At 42.3% G+C, this 15,530-nt stretch overlaps 1 protein-coding gene across 1 annotated transcript in view; it reads left to right on the plus strand.

Moving 5' to 3' along the window:
- The window catches only part of MAML2 (mastermind like transcriptional coactivator 2), a 212,251-nt gene that overhangs the window by 145,586 nt on the left and 51,135 nt on the right, over nucleotides 1-15,530 (plus strand). The window contains exon 2 of the mRNA XM_027641051.1: nucleotides 2,662-4,113. Within this exon, the coding sequence (XP_027496852.1) occupies nucleotides 2,662-4,113 (1,452 nt within the window). The remainder of the gene's footprint in view (nucleotides 1-2,661; nucleotides 4,114-15,530) is intronic.

The raw sequence follows: 15,530 nt of genomic DNA on the forward strand, positions 1-15,530 counted from the left end.
AAAAAAAAACAAAAACAAAACACATGTAATGCTGGGGCAGCAGTGTCCCTTCGAAGGCAGAGTTCAAATGAAGTAGTGAGACGGAGAGGCTTGTGATGGACACTGCTTGTCTCACTGAACAAACACAGACCAATCCCCTGCAAACCCCTCGATATATAATTGGCAACAGCTCACTGCAAGGAGGCAGAGGAGGCTTAATCCCTGTGGGCTGCTCACATCCTTCCCATGCCCTTGCTCTCCATATCCTGAACTCATGGGGGTTGTGAAATCAGAACCTTTTTAGCAGCATCAATGAAGTCCCCTGAGACTCCCTTGCACCTTGCAGCCTCGCTCACTCTTATTTTTGCTTTAATGTGGGAACATCTGTTGATCACAGTGTTGTCAACATTCCAAGGGCTATGTTCAAGGTTTTGAGGAGACGTGATAAGTTAGCACTTGTGATTTCTTCTTTAGAAATACGCAGTGCCCCTTTTGGGAGGCACTTCAGCAGAGCAGATGTCATTAAGCCAGGAGTCCTCCAGCCCACGTCGAGGGAGGGAGTGTTTGGTTAAGGGATGTGTCTGGGGACCACGGAGCTCTGCCTGGCTCTGCTGCTGACTTGTATGTAGCAAACCCCTTCCCAGCTCAGCCCTATCTGCTCACCCAGCTCACCCTGCTATCTGCTAGAAGCTACTTCAAATGCAGGAGAAAAGCAGCTGCTATTCAAAGCCCAATGTAACATCTGCATTTTTACATGTATGAGAAAGCCTGGTGCAGGTGCCCTGAAAATGTAGAGACTTTTTAAACAGCTCCCTCTGCTTCAAAATGTCAAGCAAACTGATATTATCTCAGAAAGTCATATTAACCACATAAAGTGTATACATATGCAGAGAATATATTTTTCATTATCTGTTCAGTCTTTCTGTCAGCAACAAATCTGAAAGCAAAATGTGCTGCCAAGTCATGTATTCTGATGACCTGGGAACTTCCCCATTTCCCAGGAAGATGAATTTGGGGGCACAAGAATGATTTCTAATAAACACACCAACAGCAGAGATGATGGTAAAAGGAAGTGCAGTTTACCTTTTTTTTTTTCCAAAGGAAAGTACAGTGACTCACGTGTCAGAAAGACATGCTAACCAAAGACAGCCTGTGCCTTTTGCAATGACCACACAAACTTCTCCCCCCTGAGGGACACCTAGTGACAATTAGTTACTCTTGAAGGCACACGGTCTGTACAAATAGGCACCAACATGTCTGCCCTTACAAAATGAAAATGAATCTGTGATTCAAAAGCTATGCTGGAAACTTAACTTGAGATATGAGATGAAATTTTCAATGTCAGAGAGAGAAATCACAAACTTTATTTTAAGGGCTAAATTCAGTGACCTTCTGATGCAATGGAAGGATAGGTGGGTATGGAGGAAATATGTATTTCTCAGTTGATCTCTTTTCAAGCAACTGATTGGTATTTGCATCACATCTGGAGTTATCTGGGAAGAGCTTTTACCTATAGATAAGCCTGGAGCTGAGCGGCATAGGGGCCACAACAGAGTATTATGTGCCCATGGACTTCTGTACATGAAACAGTATGATGCAAATAATGTGACTAGGAGATCTCATAAATCATCCTCCCTGACTTAACTAGAAAATTAGAGTTCTGAGCTGTCTCTGCCCATCACAGCCTCCCAAGGTATCACAGTTTGTACAGGCACCATTTTCTCACTGGCACACACAGGTATTTGTCAGATGGCATTGTCTGATGTCTCCTGGGCCACTGCACTTCTACCCAGGTGCAGAAAGGCAGAAGATGAGCCATGTTTCACTGCTTAGTTTCCTGGCACTGCTCACAGCTGGAACAGTGACACTGTGCACTGAGTGAGGGCTGCACGTGTGCATCTGTGTGTGTGTGAATGTGTGTGTGTGTCTGCTGCTCACACGTGTGACCCCTTTGGTCATAGAATCATAGAACCACTAAGGTTAGAAAAGACCTCTACAGTCAAAAGTGGAGAGCTAAATATAGGACAGCTGCCCTTTTTCAAATGATCTGTTCTTTTATGAATGATGTTTGAAGCAACTCTTCTTGAGGGCATGAGCATCTTATTAGAGGACATACGCACTAAGTCCAAACTTTTCAGTTCGTGGGATTGACATATCTGTTTTCTGTGTGTGGAGTGGGAATTTGTGTATACAACCACAGCAGATGAGAGTAAATCAGGTAGACAGAGCCATGAACCTCTTTTCCTTCAGTAGGCCCACAGGGCTAGTGAGCAAATTAAAGTATTGCTATAAATATCCAAGAAAAAGGAAATAGAGTTACAGGTGTCAGAGCAGTGTTATGTGTGTTTTATGGCAGCTGTTTCAGAACATAAATAATTAGGGCTTAATATATTAATATACATCTCTGGGAAATAATCCATCATGGGGAGGGGAAGAGGCTCTGTGATCAACAAGAGGCAGCAGTGCTTGAAAGATACTGGTGGCAGGGGTGGTGATGGCAGGGAGATTCATCACTTAGAGCATATTTTCCTGCAGTTCTGCAGTTTCATTGACTGAAAAAGCCAGGAGAAGCTTTATGAGCTAAGCAATACTTACTTGCCTGTTGCCTTTCAAGCAACTGGACTATGGATTGTTTCTTCAGTGTTATCTAATGATTATTCTTTTTGTCTCTGCTTCTTTCAGCTCCAAGGCTCCTTGAAGAGAAAGTTGGTGGTAAATCTGTCGCCTGTCAACAAGAGGCCCAATGGTGTTTCAGAGAGCTCTTTCCTTGACATTAAGAGGATAAGAGTGGGTGACAATATCGCAGTGGGACAAGGTGGACAACATGTTAACAATTGCCAAAGCCAGTCAATGTCAGGAACTATGACTGTGGGGCAAGGATCACAAAGAAAAGCCAGCAGCCTAGCAAACAATACACATGCTAGTGGGAATGGCATGTTTAATATGACTTTGAAAGAGGTAAAGAAAGAACCAGGAGAAACAATGTCCTGCAGCAAACACTTAGACGGCCAGACATCCCATGAGAACATGTTCCCTAACAGATATGGGGAAGACTCCTGGGACCAAATGATGGATCTTGAGCTTCAGGAACTGTTTAATGAATTGACTAACATATCAGTGCCACCAATGAGTGATCTTGAGCTAGAGAATATGATAAATGCCACGATAAAACAAGACGAGCCATTCAACATTGACCTTGGGCAGCAGAGCCAGAGGGGCCCTGTGAGATCTCTGCAGATGGATAAGATGGTGATAAAAAGTGAATATGCACCAGGCATGAATCAGGCTCCTGTGGGCTCCCCACAGATGAGGCCTTCTTCTACAGGTTCAGCCTTCACTATGGCCACCACTGCCATGTCCACCTCTTCACCCATCCCCTCGGTGCCTCAGAATCAAACACAGGTATCACAGGTTTCTTCTGCGTCCAGTCGGCCATTGCCCAACTGGCAAGAGGTGTCTCATGCACAGCAGCTCAAACAGATCGCAGCCAACCGGCAGCAGCATGCCTTGATTCAGCAGCAACAGCAGCAGCAGAACCAGACAGCCAACTGGTCCACGCTGTCTCCATCAGGACCTTCCCCTGGACCCTTTGTGCAAGAGAAAATCCCCAGTCCTTCTTTTCGCCAGCAGCAGTTCAGCCCACAAAGCTCAGCAATGCTTGGGGTACCAGTGAATGGAAACCAGTCAAAAGGGATGAACAGCTATGTTTATAAACCAACCACTCCCCAGAGCAATCCAATGGATATAATCATGCAACAAAAGCCTCAGGACCTCAACAGGAACTTTATTAACAGCTCTCAGCCACCTCTAGAGCAGCATCATGGCAACACAAAGCCTTTGTTTCACTTTAACTCAGAGCAAACAAACCAGCAGATGCCTTCAGTTTTGGGTTCCCAAAACAAGCCTGCCCTTCTGCACTACACCCAGCAGGCACAGGGTTCAGCTTCCATGCAACAGCCACAGCAGCAACAACAACAGCCACAGTCACAACCTGCTCAACCTCTCCCAAACCAGTCTCTTCAGAGGCCGCCTAATGTAACCCTAGCAATGCAGCAAAAAATGATGCTTCAGAAAATGCAACAAAGCCAGCAAATCTCAGGTTTGCAGTATCCAGTCTCTCAGCAGCATAGACAGGTAAGGCAAATGGCAAATTCCTCCATATTTGTTACAGAATCATTCTGGTCCAACTAGTAAAAGGCTTTTCCAGCCTGGCCTCATTCCTCCAAGAGATGTTAATGACCCTCTCAGCACACACTTCTGCCCAGCTGGTGATGGCACGTTTAGCACCTATTCAGGTGTATCATGAATGCATGTTTAGAAAAATTTCAAGAAACGCATGCTTAATGCAATGAAATGAATGTGTCAGGGCTATATATTATGTAGATACCTGTCAGAAAGGTGAGATAGTAGGGCAGATGCAAGCTTACTTTGGACTCCTATCTAAGTTTTCTAGCTTACAAAAATTTAGGCTCTTTTGAAAATCAAAATTGTAATGAATTCCCATGTTATCTTAGATAATGTATTTTACAATGTTAATTTTTATACCATCATGTTTCTCAGGGAGGCAGGGTCAGGAAATTCTGGTTTTAGATATATTTTGACTGATATGACAAAAAATATTGTTTGCACATTTGCTATCTGTTTGGCAAAGAAAATCAGACTTATCTGTGAGCTTTATAAATGTCCATCACAGTTCTGGGAATATTCTGTGGATAAAATACATGCTTAGATATGAAGGAGAAGGTTGCCACAGAAATGTCTACAATTATATACCACGTGGCCAGCTCCCACTGTGTTATCATAAGACAGTGATCTGACAAAATCTGCTTTTATAGCTTAGTTATGCTATGCCAAGTCCCTGTACACCCAAATTTCAGATCCCAAGCTTCAGACTTGCCAATCAAAGTTAGAATGTGCAATCTCACTGTACTCCAGAATCTAGAAACCAGATGCAAAACAAGTAAAACATATTTGACCTTGGGACATTTAAGCAACTCTGAGTAGTTTCAGTGGGACTTCGGCTCAACACATTTGAAAATATGAAATCAGAATATAGGTGTGGAGATCGTCTGTGGATATAAAAACAGCTATGAGAAACTACTGAAAAATGAGAGCCTATGTTTTCTATGGAGTCCGAGAGAAGTAACACTGTGAATTAATCATTCAGAACTGGAGTTTCTTCACCAAACTGTTTTGGGTGAACAGCCTGTTTTAAAAAGAGTAAATATAGTTGTATGCCTGCACACCTTTCTACTTTTAATTCTTTTAAATTTCCTGACCAAATAATCATGATTTTCTCCAACAGAAAATCCCTTAGCAATTGGTACCAGGTGAAACCTACGGCTAGGTTTGAGAAGTTGCTTTGTTGAAAGATGCTGGAGAATGAGTGTTGGCAGGATGCAAGCACAGTTTTGCTGGTTTGTGGGAGCTGGCTGTCCTTGGGCTACTGTGTGCTCTCTTCTTAGGTGCATTTCCCCATTCTCTTAATGGGCTGGCGGGCAGATGAATTTTAAAAGTTCCTTCATTCAGCCATGATGAACCTTCCAGCAATCTGTCAGCACAGGGGAGACAGGCAGGACTTCTGCAAACACTACTGTTTTCTAAAAAAAATTGCAAGGTCACATTCTGGAAAGAAATAAAAACATTGAGAGCAGCTCTGCTTGAAGGCAATGTTAGCTCCTTGCTCTGTGTCCTCTTGGGCTGCTGCTCAGGGAGACCAGCCAACTAGATGGGACTTGGCACCTTGGCCCTAGTAGTACTTGCAAGATTTACCATGAGTGTAGCAGGGCCTCTCACCTGTGCAGCCATGAGATCTTTTGGCTTAGGAAACTTGTCCTAAGTGAACTTTGCTGAGTGCCAAATTTTAGATATTACATCAAGGAAAGAGTTTTGCCTGTCATCACAGGCTTCTGCAAACTAATTTTCTGAAGTTTCTTGTCATCTGACCACTTTACGCAGTTGTGTCTGCAGGATGTGGCTACCTGACCCACAGCACATCTGAGAAGCTTGAAAGCTTTGTAGACACACATTACAGGGCCTTTGCAGCAAGAACACTGTTTTTTCTATGCTCTAGAGAGATAACTGGATTTTTTTTTAGAGATCTTTAGTAGTTTTTCCAAAGTGCTGATGAAGTTCAGAAAATCAATTAGGTCTCTCGCAGCAGAGTATTTTGTAGCTGCTGGAACAAAAGTTAGAAATACAATTGGTCTGTAAATTACAGAGTTTTTGAAAAGTTTGACCATAACTGTTTACCTGCAGTATTTATGAGTTCTGTGGACTCCTTTAGTGTCTGCCTGCACATCTGCAGGAGCCCACCAATCCCTTGGTCAGGGCCCGCTTCTCCCATAAGTCTGAATATTAAATCAGAGGCAGAGGAAGCACCTCTAGTATTATCTTCCAATAAAGATAACAAAGGTCAAAGCAACCTTGTAGGTTGACTGCTGCTGATTTTAGCAATAGGGACATCAGCTCATTTAGGCTGCACAGTCTGCTTTCCTGAAGGATCATCTCCCACTTCTGAGGATTCCTACACGTCGTTAACAGTAATGCACGATTAATTACCAGCATTTACTAATTAACTTCATGATTAATATTTATTTTACTGATGGTCTATTTCTTCATGAGGAATCAAGGTTTGATTCTTCTTGGTATAATTCAGCTCCTCCTCAGATCACTGTAGTTGTGCGCTGTAAGGACCATCTCAGAACTTGCTGGAATGCTTTGTAGCTGGTAATGTGAGTGTATGTTCATAAAGGGCTGCTGTGACATTGCCATCAGATATCACTGACTAAAACTCTGTAAGTTCACATTTTTAGAGAACTAGCTCATCCTCTGGGTTTTTACTCCCCAAGCTTTAAGATCCTCAAAACCCATTTGAACTTGACTTTATCAGTCCAAGCTGGCTAACTGGAAATGTAAGGCTTATAATCTCTCTACTTGTCATATTCCCTTTGTGTCAAATTGAAAGAAACTTACAGTGGGATTTGCTAATTAGATGTCTTTTACCTCTAGGGAAAAGTCATAAAAATGATGGAAACCATCTTGGTTTTCTGGAAGATTGAGCTGAATGAAGGGGTTTTTTGCCTCTCTCTTTTATTCTCCTTTGTTATGGGAAAGATTCCTTTGCATTGTCTATTAGAATGCAATATACACATAGTCATGAAAAATCTCATAGAAATTCAACACTCTCTTTGTTTAGGGAATAATTAGAAGCTCCAAATTCTGCACCAGTATAATCAGGTTTGCAATACTTATACAGAACCTGAGCTGAAAATCTGTAACTGGGCTTGGGTAAAAGTTTGAAGTCTAGCTTTCCCCTTGTGAGGAAATTTAGTCCAGTCAGTGAAGGATGCTTCGAAGTAAGACTTAAGGTTTTGGAATGAAAAATTCAATGTTTTTAACTAGTCTAAGGAATTCCGCACACATTTTTGAAAGCTTTTGATAAGACATAAGACTTGTTCAATAAGATCTATTAGTTTTTTGTGAAGAAGTCAAAAAAAAAAAAAAAAGAAAAAGAGCTGAATTTTTCTCCAATTTATTTTATTCAACTTCATTTGCTCAAGGGAAGGGAGAATAGAAGGCTGAGCTCATGAGAACAGGAACCCTAACGGAACAAGGCCACTCCATCTGCTACGTGTGGGCGTGTCCTATTTAGTCTTGGCTTTGGAGACAGGGATAACACAAGGGGTCATGAGAGCTTCACCCCCCACTTTACATGAGCAACCAGTAGTCCCTATTTTTAAGGCTTTGGAAGCATCTGTATAGTTACAAACAACAACAGTGTTTGCTTGTGCAAAGCTGAGGTCCTTGTTAGTCCCTGTTCCTATAGAATGCTTTGAGCATGTAGTCATCTTCTTCTTTTTCACTTCTCTATTTTCATTTTCAATAACCCGAGAATTGTGATTAGTTGCAGTTTGGGGGGTGGTGTGGGTGGGTGGTATTTTCCGTTACTTGCCCTAATTGGAGCATGCCTTAGATAATTTTCTTCACAAGGTCTCAACAGGCTCCTTTTAAATCCAACCAGTCTTCCTTCCTACTGAATACTAAGCAGTCTCTTCTCTGGTACCAGCTCCAAGCATGTATTCCCTGTACATGCCTCTTGCCTCATGTTCTCTCCAGGAAGGCTTTCTATTTTGCCAATGGCCATCCAAGTGGTCCATGCCCCAGGGACACAGCATGGCTGCATCTGGCTGGAAAAAAGCCACAGAGCAGCACTGAACCACAGGATGTGCCACCACAGAGGAGCTCCAAGTGCTGACCCCCCCTTGCAGACCATTCTTTACACCAGCCTTTCCAATGCCCAGAGTTTAACTGATATGTATTCATCACTCTTAAATATCTCCAGGTGATAGAGATGGTATTTCAACTAAACTGGCAGCTCTGTAGAGGTGCTGAAACAGATTCTCCTCTCATTTTCTCCAATGTAAAGCCAGTGAAATTTCATTTCAGGACAGTGTAATTGGACTTACAGTAGCAGAGTAAGCAGCAGGATATGACCTTTTACCTTTTTGTTTTAAAGCATGGGCAGCATATGGATTCAATAAAAAGTATATGTTGAACTGTCAGATAGTTAGAGCGCTATGTGAGAAAGAAGCACCGGAGCAAAACAGCTAGTGCCTTTTTTGAAAGTGCAGATATATAGAAATTCTTGTTACCATTCACTCCTGATCAGTAATTTACATCTCTAATTTAGCCCCTGAAATTTCTCAAAGAAAATGTGACTTCTTTAAATGATTCACATCAAAACAGTATTTTCCTAGACCTTTGTATTTACCATTACAGAAGAAAAGAAGAACACATTTTGGTGAAGCAATCTCTCTGTTTTCAAGTGTGAAGGAATTATTTTGCAAATATTTGTGAAAGGAAGAGAGAAAACTTAGAATGGCTTATGGTGATTGGTACAAACCAGGACTTGAATTTAACTGAGATTGTAAATAACAACAATTCCAGGCTGTTGGAATCTGTAATAATAGAAACTGTTCCGTGGTGTAAGAAAATAACAATGGGACCTTCTTTCAGTGCTCTCTATAAAAATAATATTTGTATGACAGCCTTTATTGATAGCTCCATTTTGGTCACATTCCCTCGTGCAAGGACTTCTGAATTAAATAATCTGTATAAAAACTTCAGTATGTCCCAATACCACCATCTGTTGCAGGGTCACAGCTGATTTATGAACATGAAACCAGAGAGAAAATGTCATAAGTTCCTGTGTTGTCCTGACAGACAGTTATCTTGGTAGTGCTTTACATCATTCATGCTCAGTTTGCTGAACAAAATACCTAGACAGTCACACTGTGGACAGTCAGTCCCTGAGGACATTGTAACTCAGAATTTCAGGGACATTCCCAGTTCCATAAGGTTTGTTGAACTCTTTGCATAAAGCATTTACACTGAAAGAATAGTAGATTGTTAGTCATGGTCAAATGCATCTGGGTTAGGGGATTTGGACAGTAGATTATAAAGTTCCTGAGGTCTCTTTTGAACTGCTTTTTGAAGGTGCTTTCATTAAGGTACCAAAGAAAACCATCATTGTGTTTGCCTGTATGAGTTATTTGCTAATGTCAGCACACTTGAAGTCTTATTTATTATTTATTAACATTGTGAAAGTGCCTGGGAGATCCACTGATAGGGCAAAATATCGTCCTGTGAAGAACTGCATAAACTCAGATTAAAAATGTCACCTGTTTCAAAGGAACAGCGTTGAGCTGGCTTTTTTAAGAACAAAGATAAAATGGGTTTTATGGAAGGAATTTGATAGATATGAACTTCTATCTACCTGCAGGTCTAGAAATGTTGATTTGAGGACAGCAGTGATCCAAGAGGCCTTCATGACCAAGTCAGCTGTCTTGGCTGTGAGGGAAAAACATGCTGTTGGAGACAGGAGGTACAGTAAGGCTGTTACCTGCTTCACAACTCTGGTTTTACTCCACGGCCATCTGGAAGATAGGGGCTGGAGAAGGAAAGCAGAGGGACAAGGTGTGTACACAGGAGAAGATGATGATGGCTCCAAGGAGAAAATGGCGAGTGAATAGCTCCACAGTGCTGGTGCCTAAGAGTACAGTTTACAGGATTGAGGTAGTAGGGTAAATTAAGGAATCATAACCAAATACAGGACATGACTTTGTGCTTATTAGATTAACAGGAAAGAAAGTCTAGCAGGGCAAGAATGGGATAAGGAACTGTGAAGATTTCATGCTGACCAGAAAGAAAGGGGTGAGGGATGTTTCAGGTCTGGTTCTCTGCTAATAGGCAAGTTAGTCTATCTTGACCTGTGAACTTGTCTATAAAGCTATGGTATCTGCAAGGCTTTCTTACCTGGTTGAAATGAGGATTCCTGCTATTGCTGCTTGAGCATTTGAGGCCAGAGTCAAGCCCTGAGACAACTTCCTGCAGGGATTTTGGAAAGGCAGCCTGGAAAAACCAATATAATTCCACAGCCATTTGGAGCTGGCATGGTGAAAAACCCTTTCCTGTAAGTTTTTACTTGTTTGTAGGCAATTTATGAATACCTCAAGAAGTCAAGGAACAAAAAAATTTTAACAAGCCCCAGCTACTATTTCTCTCCCTAGAGTTTTCCTATTATTTCAATTCCCAAAAGTGCTCAAGAGTGCTCAGTCAGAGTAATTTGTCTCTCTAGGGGTTCAAAATGAAGGAATATTTTAATGGCAAATATTTATTCCTCCACTCAACCACCTTTACTGCTGGTGTTTTTATGGCAGAGACCTGCCCCAGGCCACAGATGACTGTTGTTAAGACAGAACAGACCTAGTAATGTTCCCTTAATGTGAGTTTTCACGGGTGAATTTACCATTTGAATGTGATGCTGATCCAGAAAATCAGCCAGATGCTCCAACAGAACTATTCCAGAACCATCTGCCTGCTTCATTTGCTGCATGCCTGTTTCTGGTAATGTACACACAGTGTAAAAGACAGTTTTTGCCCTGAAGAATTTATAATCTAAATAAGGAAGCCAGCCAAACCTTGAGACGAAGGAAATGTTACTGTATATTTTATATATTCTTGTGTATTTGGGGAAAGAGAGGAGGAAGATGTCATTCAAAGCTATTACAATCATTGGAGTTGTTGGATAAGGGTTTATCATTGCAGAGAAATCCTCTGACAGTCTGGAGTTGAAACAGACCCAGTGAATTGGTAAAAAGGAATTGAGTAAAAGAAGGGATATTTATCCCTCTCTATCATACCAGATATCTGTATTTAATGTTAACCCCCTAAGCTTTCTGTGTAACCAGTGAGGAAGGTGCAGCTCAGAGTACCTGAGCGAGACACAAATGTGAGGGATAACCTCTCTGAAGGAGACTCTTAGCGCCCATGAGCTGTGCTGCTCTGCCTGAAAGACATGTGCAGACTGAAACTACAGAGCATTGAAATGCATGGCAATATGGTGAAAGAAGAGGAGGACAAGGGCTGTGGATGCTCTTAGGTGAGGTTTCATGGGATGGAAGAGCTGATGTAGAGGCTGGAAGCTTCAGAAAGGGACAAGAAGTCCTCCCCCAACCCAGCCCTGTCTCCACTCCCTCTAGCACCAGCTCTGGCACTTCTCTGAGCTCCACAAAACTAGCAGAAAACTATCCTTTTTCTCTCTGTGTAGGTTTTCTCCTCTTCTAGTGGCTTTCTTCACCTTGTGAGGTCAGCAAAACCAACACTGGCACAAGGAAGTGGTGGGAGCACATAGCTGGAGGCCAGAAGCAGAGATGGGATTGCTTCTGCCACCCACAGCAAGTTGTTAACTCACTTGACAGATGCTGGGGAACCTCAACTACCAGGGTGGCTGGAGAAGGAGTGGAAGGTGAACAGCTGGATGCAAGAGGGAGTCTGTGTGTGGAAGGACAGGACAGGGAGAGTCAGGGAGCAGAAAGTTTAGTGCAAGAGAAAGAAACAGCCAGGTGAGACTGGTTCCAGAGAAGGGCAATTGTGATGGGGTGGACCAAGACTGCGAAAGAAGGTCGTGAAGGAGTAAAGCGCAGGAAGAGTGAGGGTCTGAGGGTAGGAAGAAGCCTGGAAGGCAGTAGTACAGAGTTCAAGTTGAGTTTGGATGAGAGGGAACAAGGGAGAAGGATGGGGGCTTCAGAGGAGAAATCTGAGAGTGAGTCTGGGTGCAGACAGAGGAGGAGAGGGGATCTAAGGGTGGGAAGTAGTATGGGAGAAAATGGAGCAGAATAGGAGCTACTGATGCACAGGGGACAAGCACCTGCAATCTTCTCAAAGGGGAGAGTAGAAGACTGGTAAACACTTAAAAACTAATTATTTCTGTATCCTATGCCAGGAATAAGTGAAGGGGCCTAAGGGCTTTGTCTCCAGTAGTTAGTTCCCAAAGCGTCTGCAGGAAGTCTTCAGGACAGGGCAGGAAATGCAGCCCTGAGCCCTTCAAATTGCTGGTTGAAAGGATGCACTACATATTTCAGGCTGCCAGTCTCCATCAATCAGGGAGACAGAATAAGCAGCATATTTGCCCCACTGGAAAACAACTAATACAAGAAGTTATCTGATTTTCTTCAACTTCAGGAAACCCTACAATTTCTCTACCATCTACAGCTGCAAGTGTAGCCATTGAATAACCAACATGAGTAGAATAGAATAGAACAAAACAGAACAGAATAGAATAAATAGAATACTTTAGTTGGCAGGGACCTACAATGGTTATGTAGTCCAGCTACCTGACCAGTTCAGACCAAAAGTTAAAGCAGGTTCGAATACCTCCTAAACATGACAGGCTTGGGGCATCCACCACCTATCTGGGAAACCTGTTTCAAAATTTGATGCTTCTTCCTGCCTTGCCAAAGATATACATGAGGAAGAATGATGGAGACTGAATGGTCCTTTCAGGTCTTCGTAAGAAGCTATGTAGTCCACCTTGGTTGAAAAGTTCCCCGTGATTGACTGATGCCAAAATACTTGCAAAGACAAAGGTGTGAAAATGAGGAAGGATGGTATTTTTGTGGAGACAATTTGTTGTGTAACTTGTAAGAGGGACAGGGACTTTGAGGGCTTTCTGTAATTCTCTGAAGATGGGTTAGATGTACTCTCCGAGACTTTTCTTTTTCCAGTCTTTTCTATAATTTGCAGTGGTTGCAAGCCGGGCCATAGCCCGGCTCCAACTGCGTGATGAATGACTAAAGGATTTAGTGCTTTGGTTCTGGTTAGAAAAGCATCCAACTTTATCCATTGCAGAACTAGATTTCTCCGAAGGATTGTTAACTGCAATCCTAGCAAAAGCAAGTTTTGCTGGGGTGACTCCAGTCTTGTCTGGTTTCAGCTAGAATGGGGGAAAAAAAGAATTACTTTTTTTTCGTACTGGAACTGGTAAAAGACATGGGAAAACAGAGGGATTAGCAGAAGTATTGGGAGCTTCACAGTCTCAGAGCAAAACAGAGTGGGAAGAGGGAGGGTGGGAGCAAATTCTGGCTATCCATCCTTAATCCAAAGCTGCCTTCTCCTTCCCAGGCTGTACTTCACTGTCATACACTTGCAAATTCACTCCAGGAATGAAAACAGACTAACTTTAAGCTTGTTCCCAAAGCTGCAAATTTGTCCCTGCTGGGTGTTAATTTAACTGCTTCCAGGGCACCAGGATGTCTACTGGTGTTCACTGTGCTTGCTTTCTTCTTTTTTTTCGCACATCTGGTGTTGTGAAAACTTCCAAGGCACCACACAGAAGAGTGATGAACTGACCACTTTTAACCCTTTCTGCAGCCTGCTAAGTGTCTCCCTCTACTGTTTTCTCCCTATAGTGGACTCCATGGGCTTCACTACACAAGGGATCCTAAAACTCTAAAGTGGGTCTTATGAGCATTGTACAGGCTGAGAATTTCTTCAGCTCCATCATCCTCTGTCTTTCTGTGAACAAACCTGGCTAAACAGTAATAACTGGACTTAAAAAATTTCCAGCAGGAAGAAATGTATTTGGGGCAGGAAGAGGTTTTTTCCAAAATACTTCTTTTTTTCCAATTGCTTTTATCTGGTGTTGCCACTTCCCAGCAGGGAGGACGTTCACTGCAGTAGTTTTGCTCACATTATGGCAAGTGTTGGCCTTTTCCTGTTGGTTTTTGATTGTTGCCATTTGTTCTGTAATGGCATTAACTGTTTATCTGCTGCATTGACTGAACCAGAGCAAATCCAAAAGAATCCAGGTGTCTCATTTCCAGTCACAGTTGTTGTACTCTACCAGACTTTCTCCACTTTGTTTGCTTTCTGTAGAACAAGTTGTTTGCATGACCAACTCACTTGTTTCACTACCATATTCCTAGCAACCGCATACAAACTGGCTTTTTTTGTCTTGGCTAGGGCTTCCTTGGCCTGTTGTGCAATACCAGTCTTATGTCACAAGGAGTATGCAAAGTCCTCTTGTGCTGTCTTCCTCTCAGCCCTATCATTACTTTTAACCCTGCAGCTCTGCTCTCGTGCTTCCAGCACACTGACTGTCTTTTCTCAGCCCTCGTTCCTCTTCAGCACCCAAGTCTGGGTAGCTGAAACACCATTGAGAAACATCCATGTGGGCTGCTAAGCACAGCAAGAAAGTAGCAGCACCCATCACATCGATGCAGAAGACCCAAGCATGCCACAGTCCTTGATTTTGGCATCTTCTCTTCTTCACATAGGGTTTTCACTGCTGAGTTTTATTTTTAAAAGAAGTAAATAGCTCTCAGTCCACAAATTACAGGGCTCTGTGGTAAATATGAAAGCTAGTTCATGGGCTAAGTACAGCTGTGTTGTCAAAATCTTGTTTCATATTTAAAGTGCTATCAAGGCTGCCCTTCCTTTTCAAAAGCAGCACTTCTTGGTGGGCAAAGCTCCAGGGCCCCAGGAAGCATTGGAGCCATTCTTCAGAAGGGTTTTCCATAGACATATATAAGTACTGCATTAAAAAAAAAAAATCAAATTTTTAATCCTCCTGAAATGCTATCTGGAGTGTTGTACTCATGATCTGAAAATACTAAGGAAAATAGGGTTGTGGAGATACAAGCATTCAGCGGGGTAGGACTTACGTGTCCATAGCCAAATTATTTATGCAGATCTAGAGAATGTTCATCCAAGAACCATATGGCTTTAACATATCCACCTCTGTTTTTCTTCTAACAAATCTTCCAACCCCTGCATCTAGTAACCACCTTTGACATTGGCCATAAGTAAATTTAGGCTGGAAATTAACTGTACAGTCCCACCAATTTTAGAAATAGTTTGGCTTTCCTGAGGAGAGTGTTGGTATCCAAAAACCTAACTGCTTTTAAGATGACATTTAAAATAAATGTTAGATTTGTGATAGCAAGGCACTCAGATTAAAAATGGAATCCTTTTTTACTCTGCTTTCATAGCAAAATACAAACTAGTCCTCTGACTGTTACCTCATGTGTCCCTTTCTCTTTAGAAAGAACCAAGCGGGGACCTGTAGAGGCCACCTCTAAGCAAAGTGGAGTAGATGGTATGGCTAGAGACACCAGATAGACTTACAGGCATTTATTTGTAGTATTCATTTAAATGTATGGTCTGTTATAAGCTCTGAGGATATTTTCTCTGTCCTCCTCCCAAAGAAT

This window comes from Corapipo altera, unplaced genomic scaffold, assembly GCF_003945725.1.
Source record: "Corapipo altera isolate COAL_440 unplaced genomic scaffold, ASM394572v1 0, whole genome shotgun sequence".
NCBI lineage: Eukaryota > Metazoa > Chordata > Aves > Passeriformes > Pipridae > Corapipo > Corapipo altera.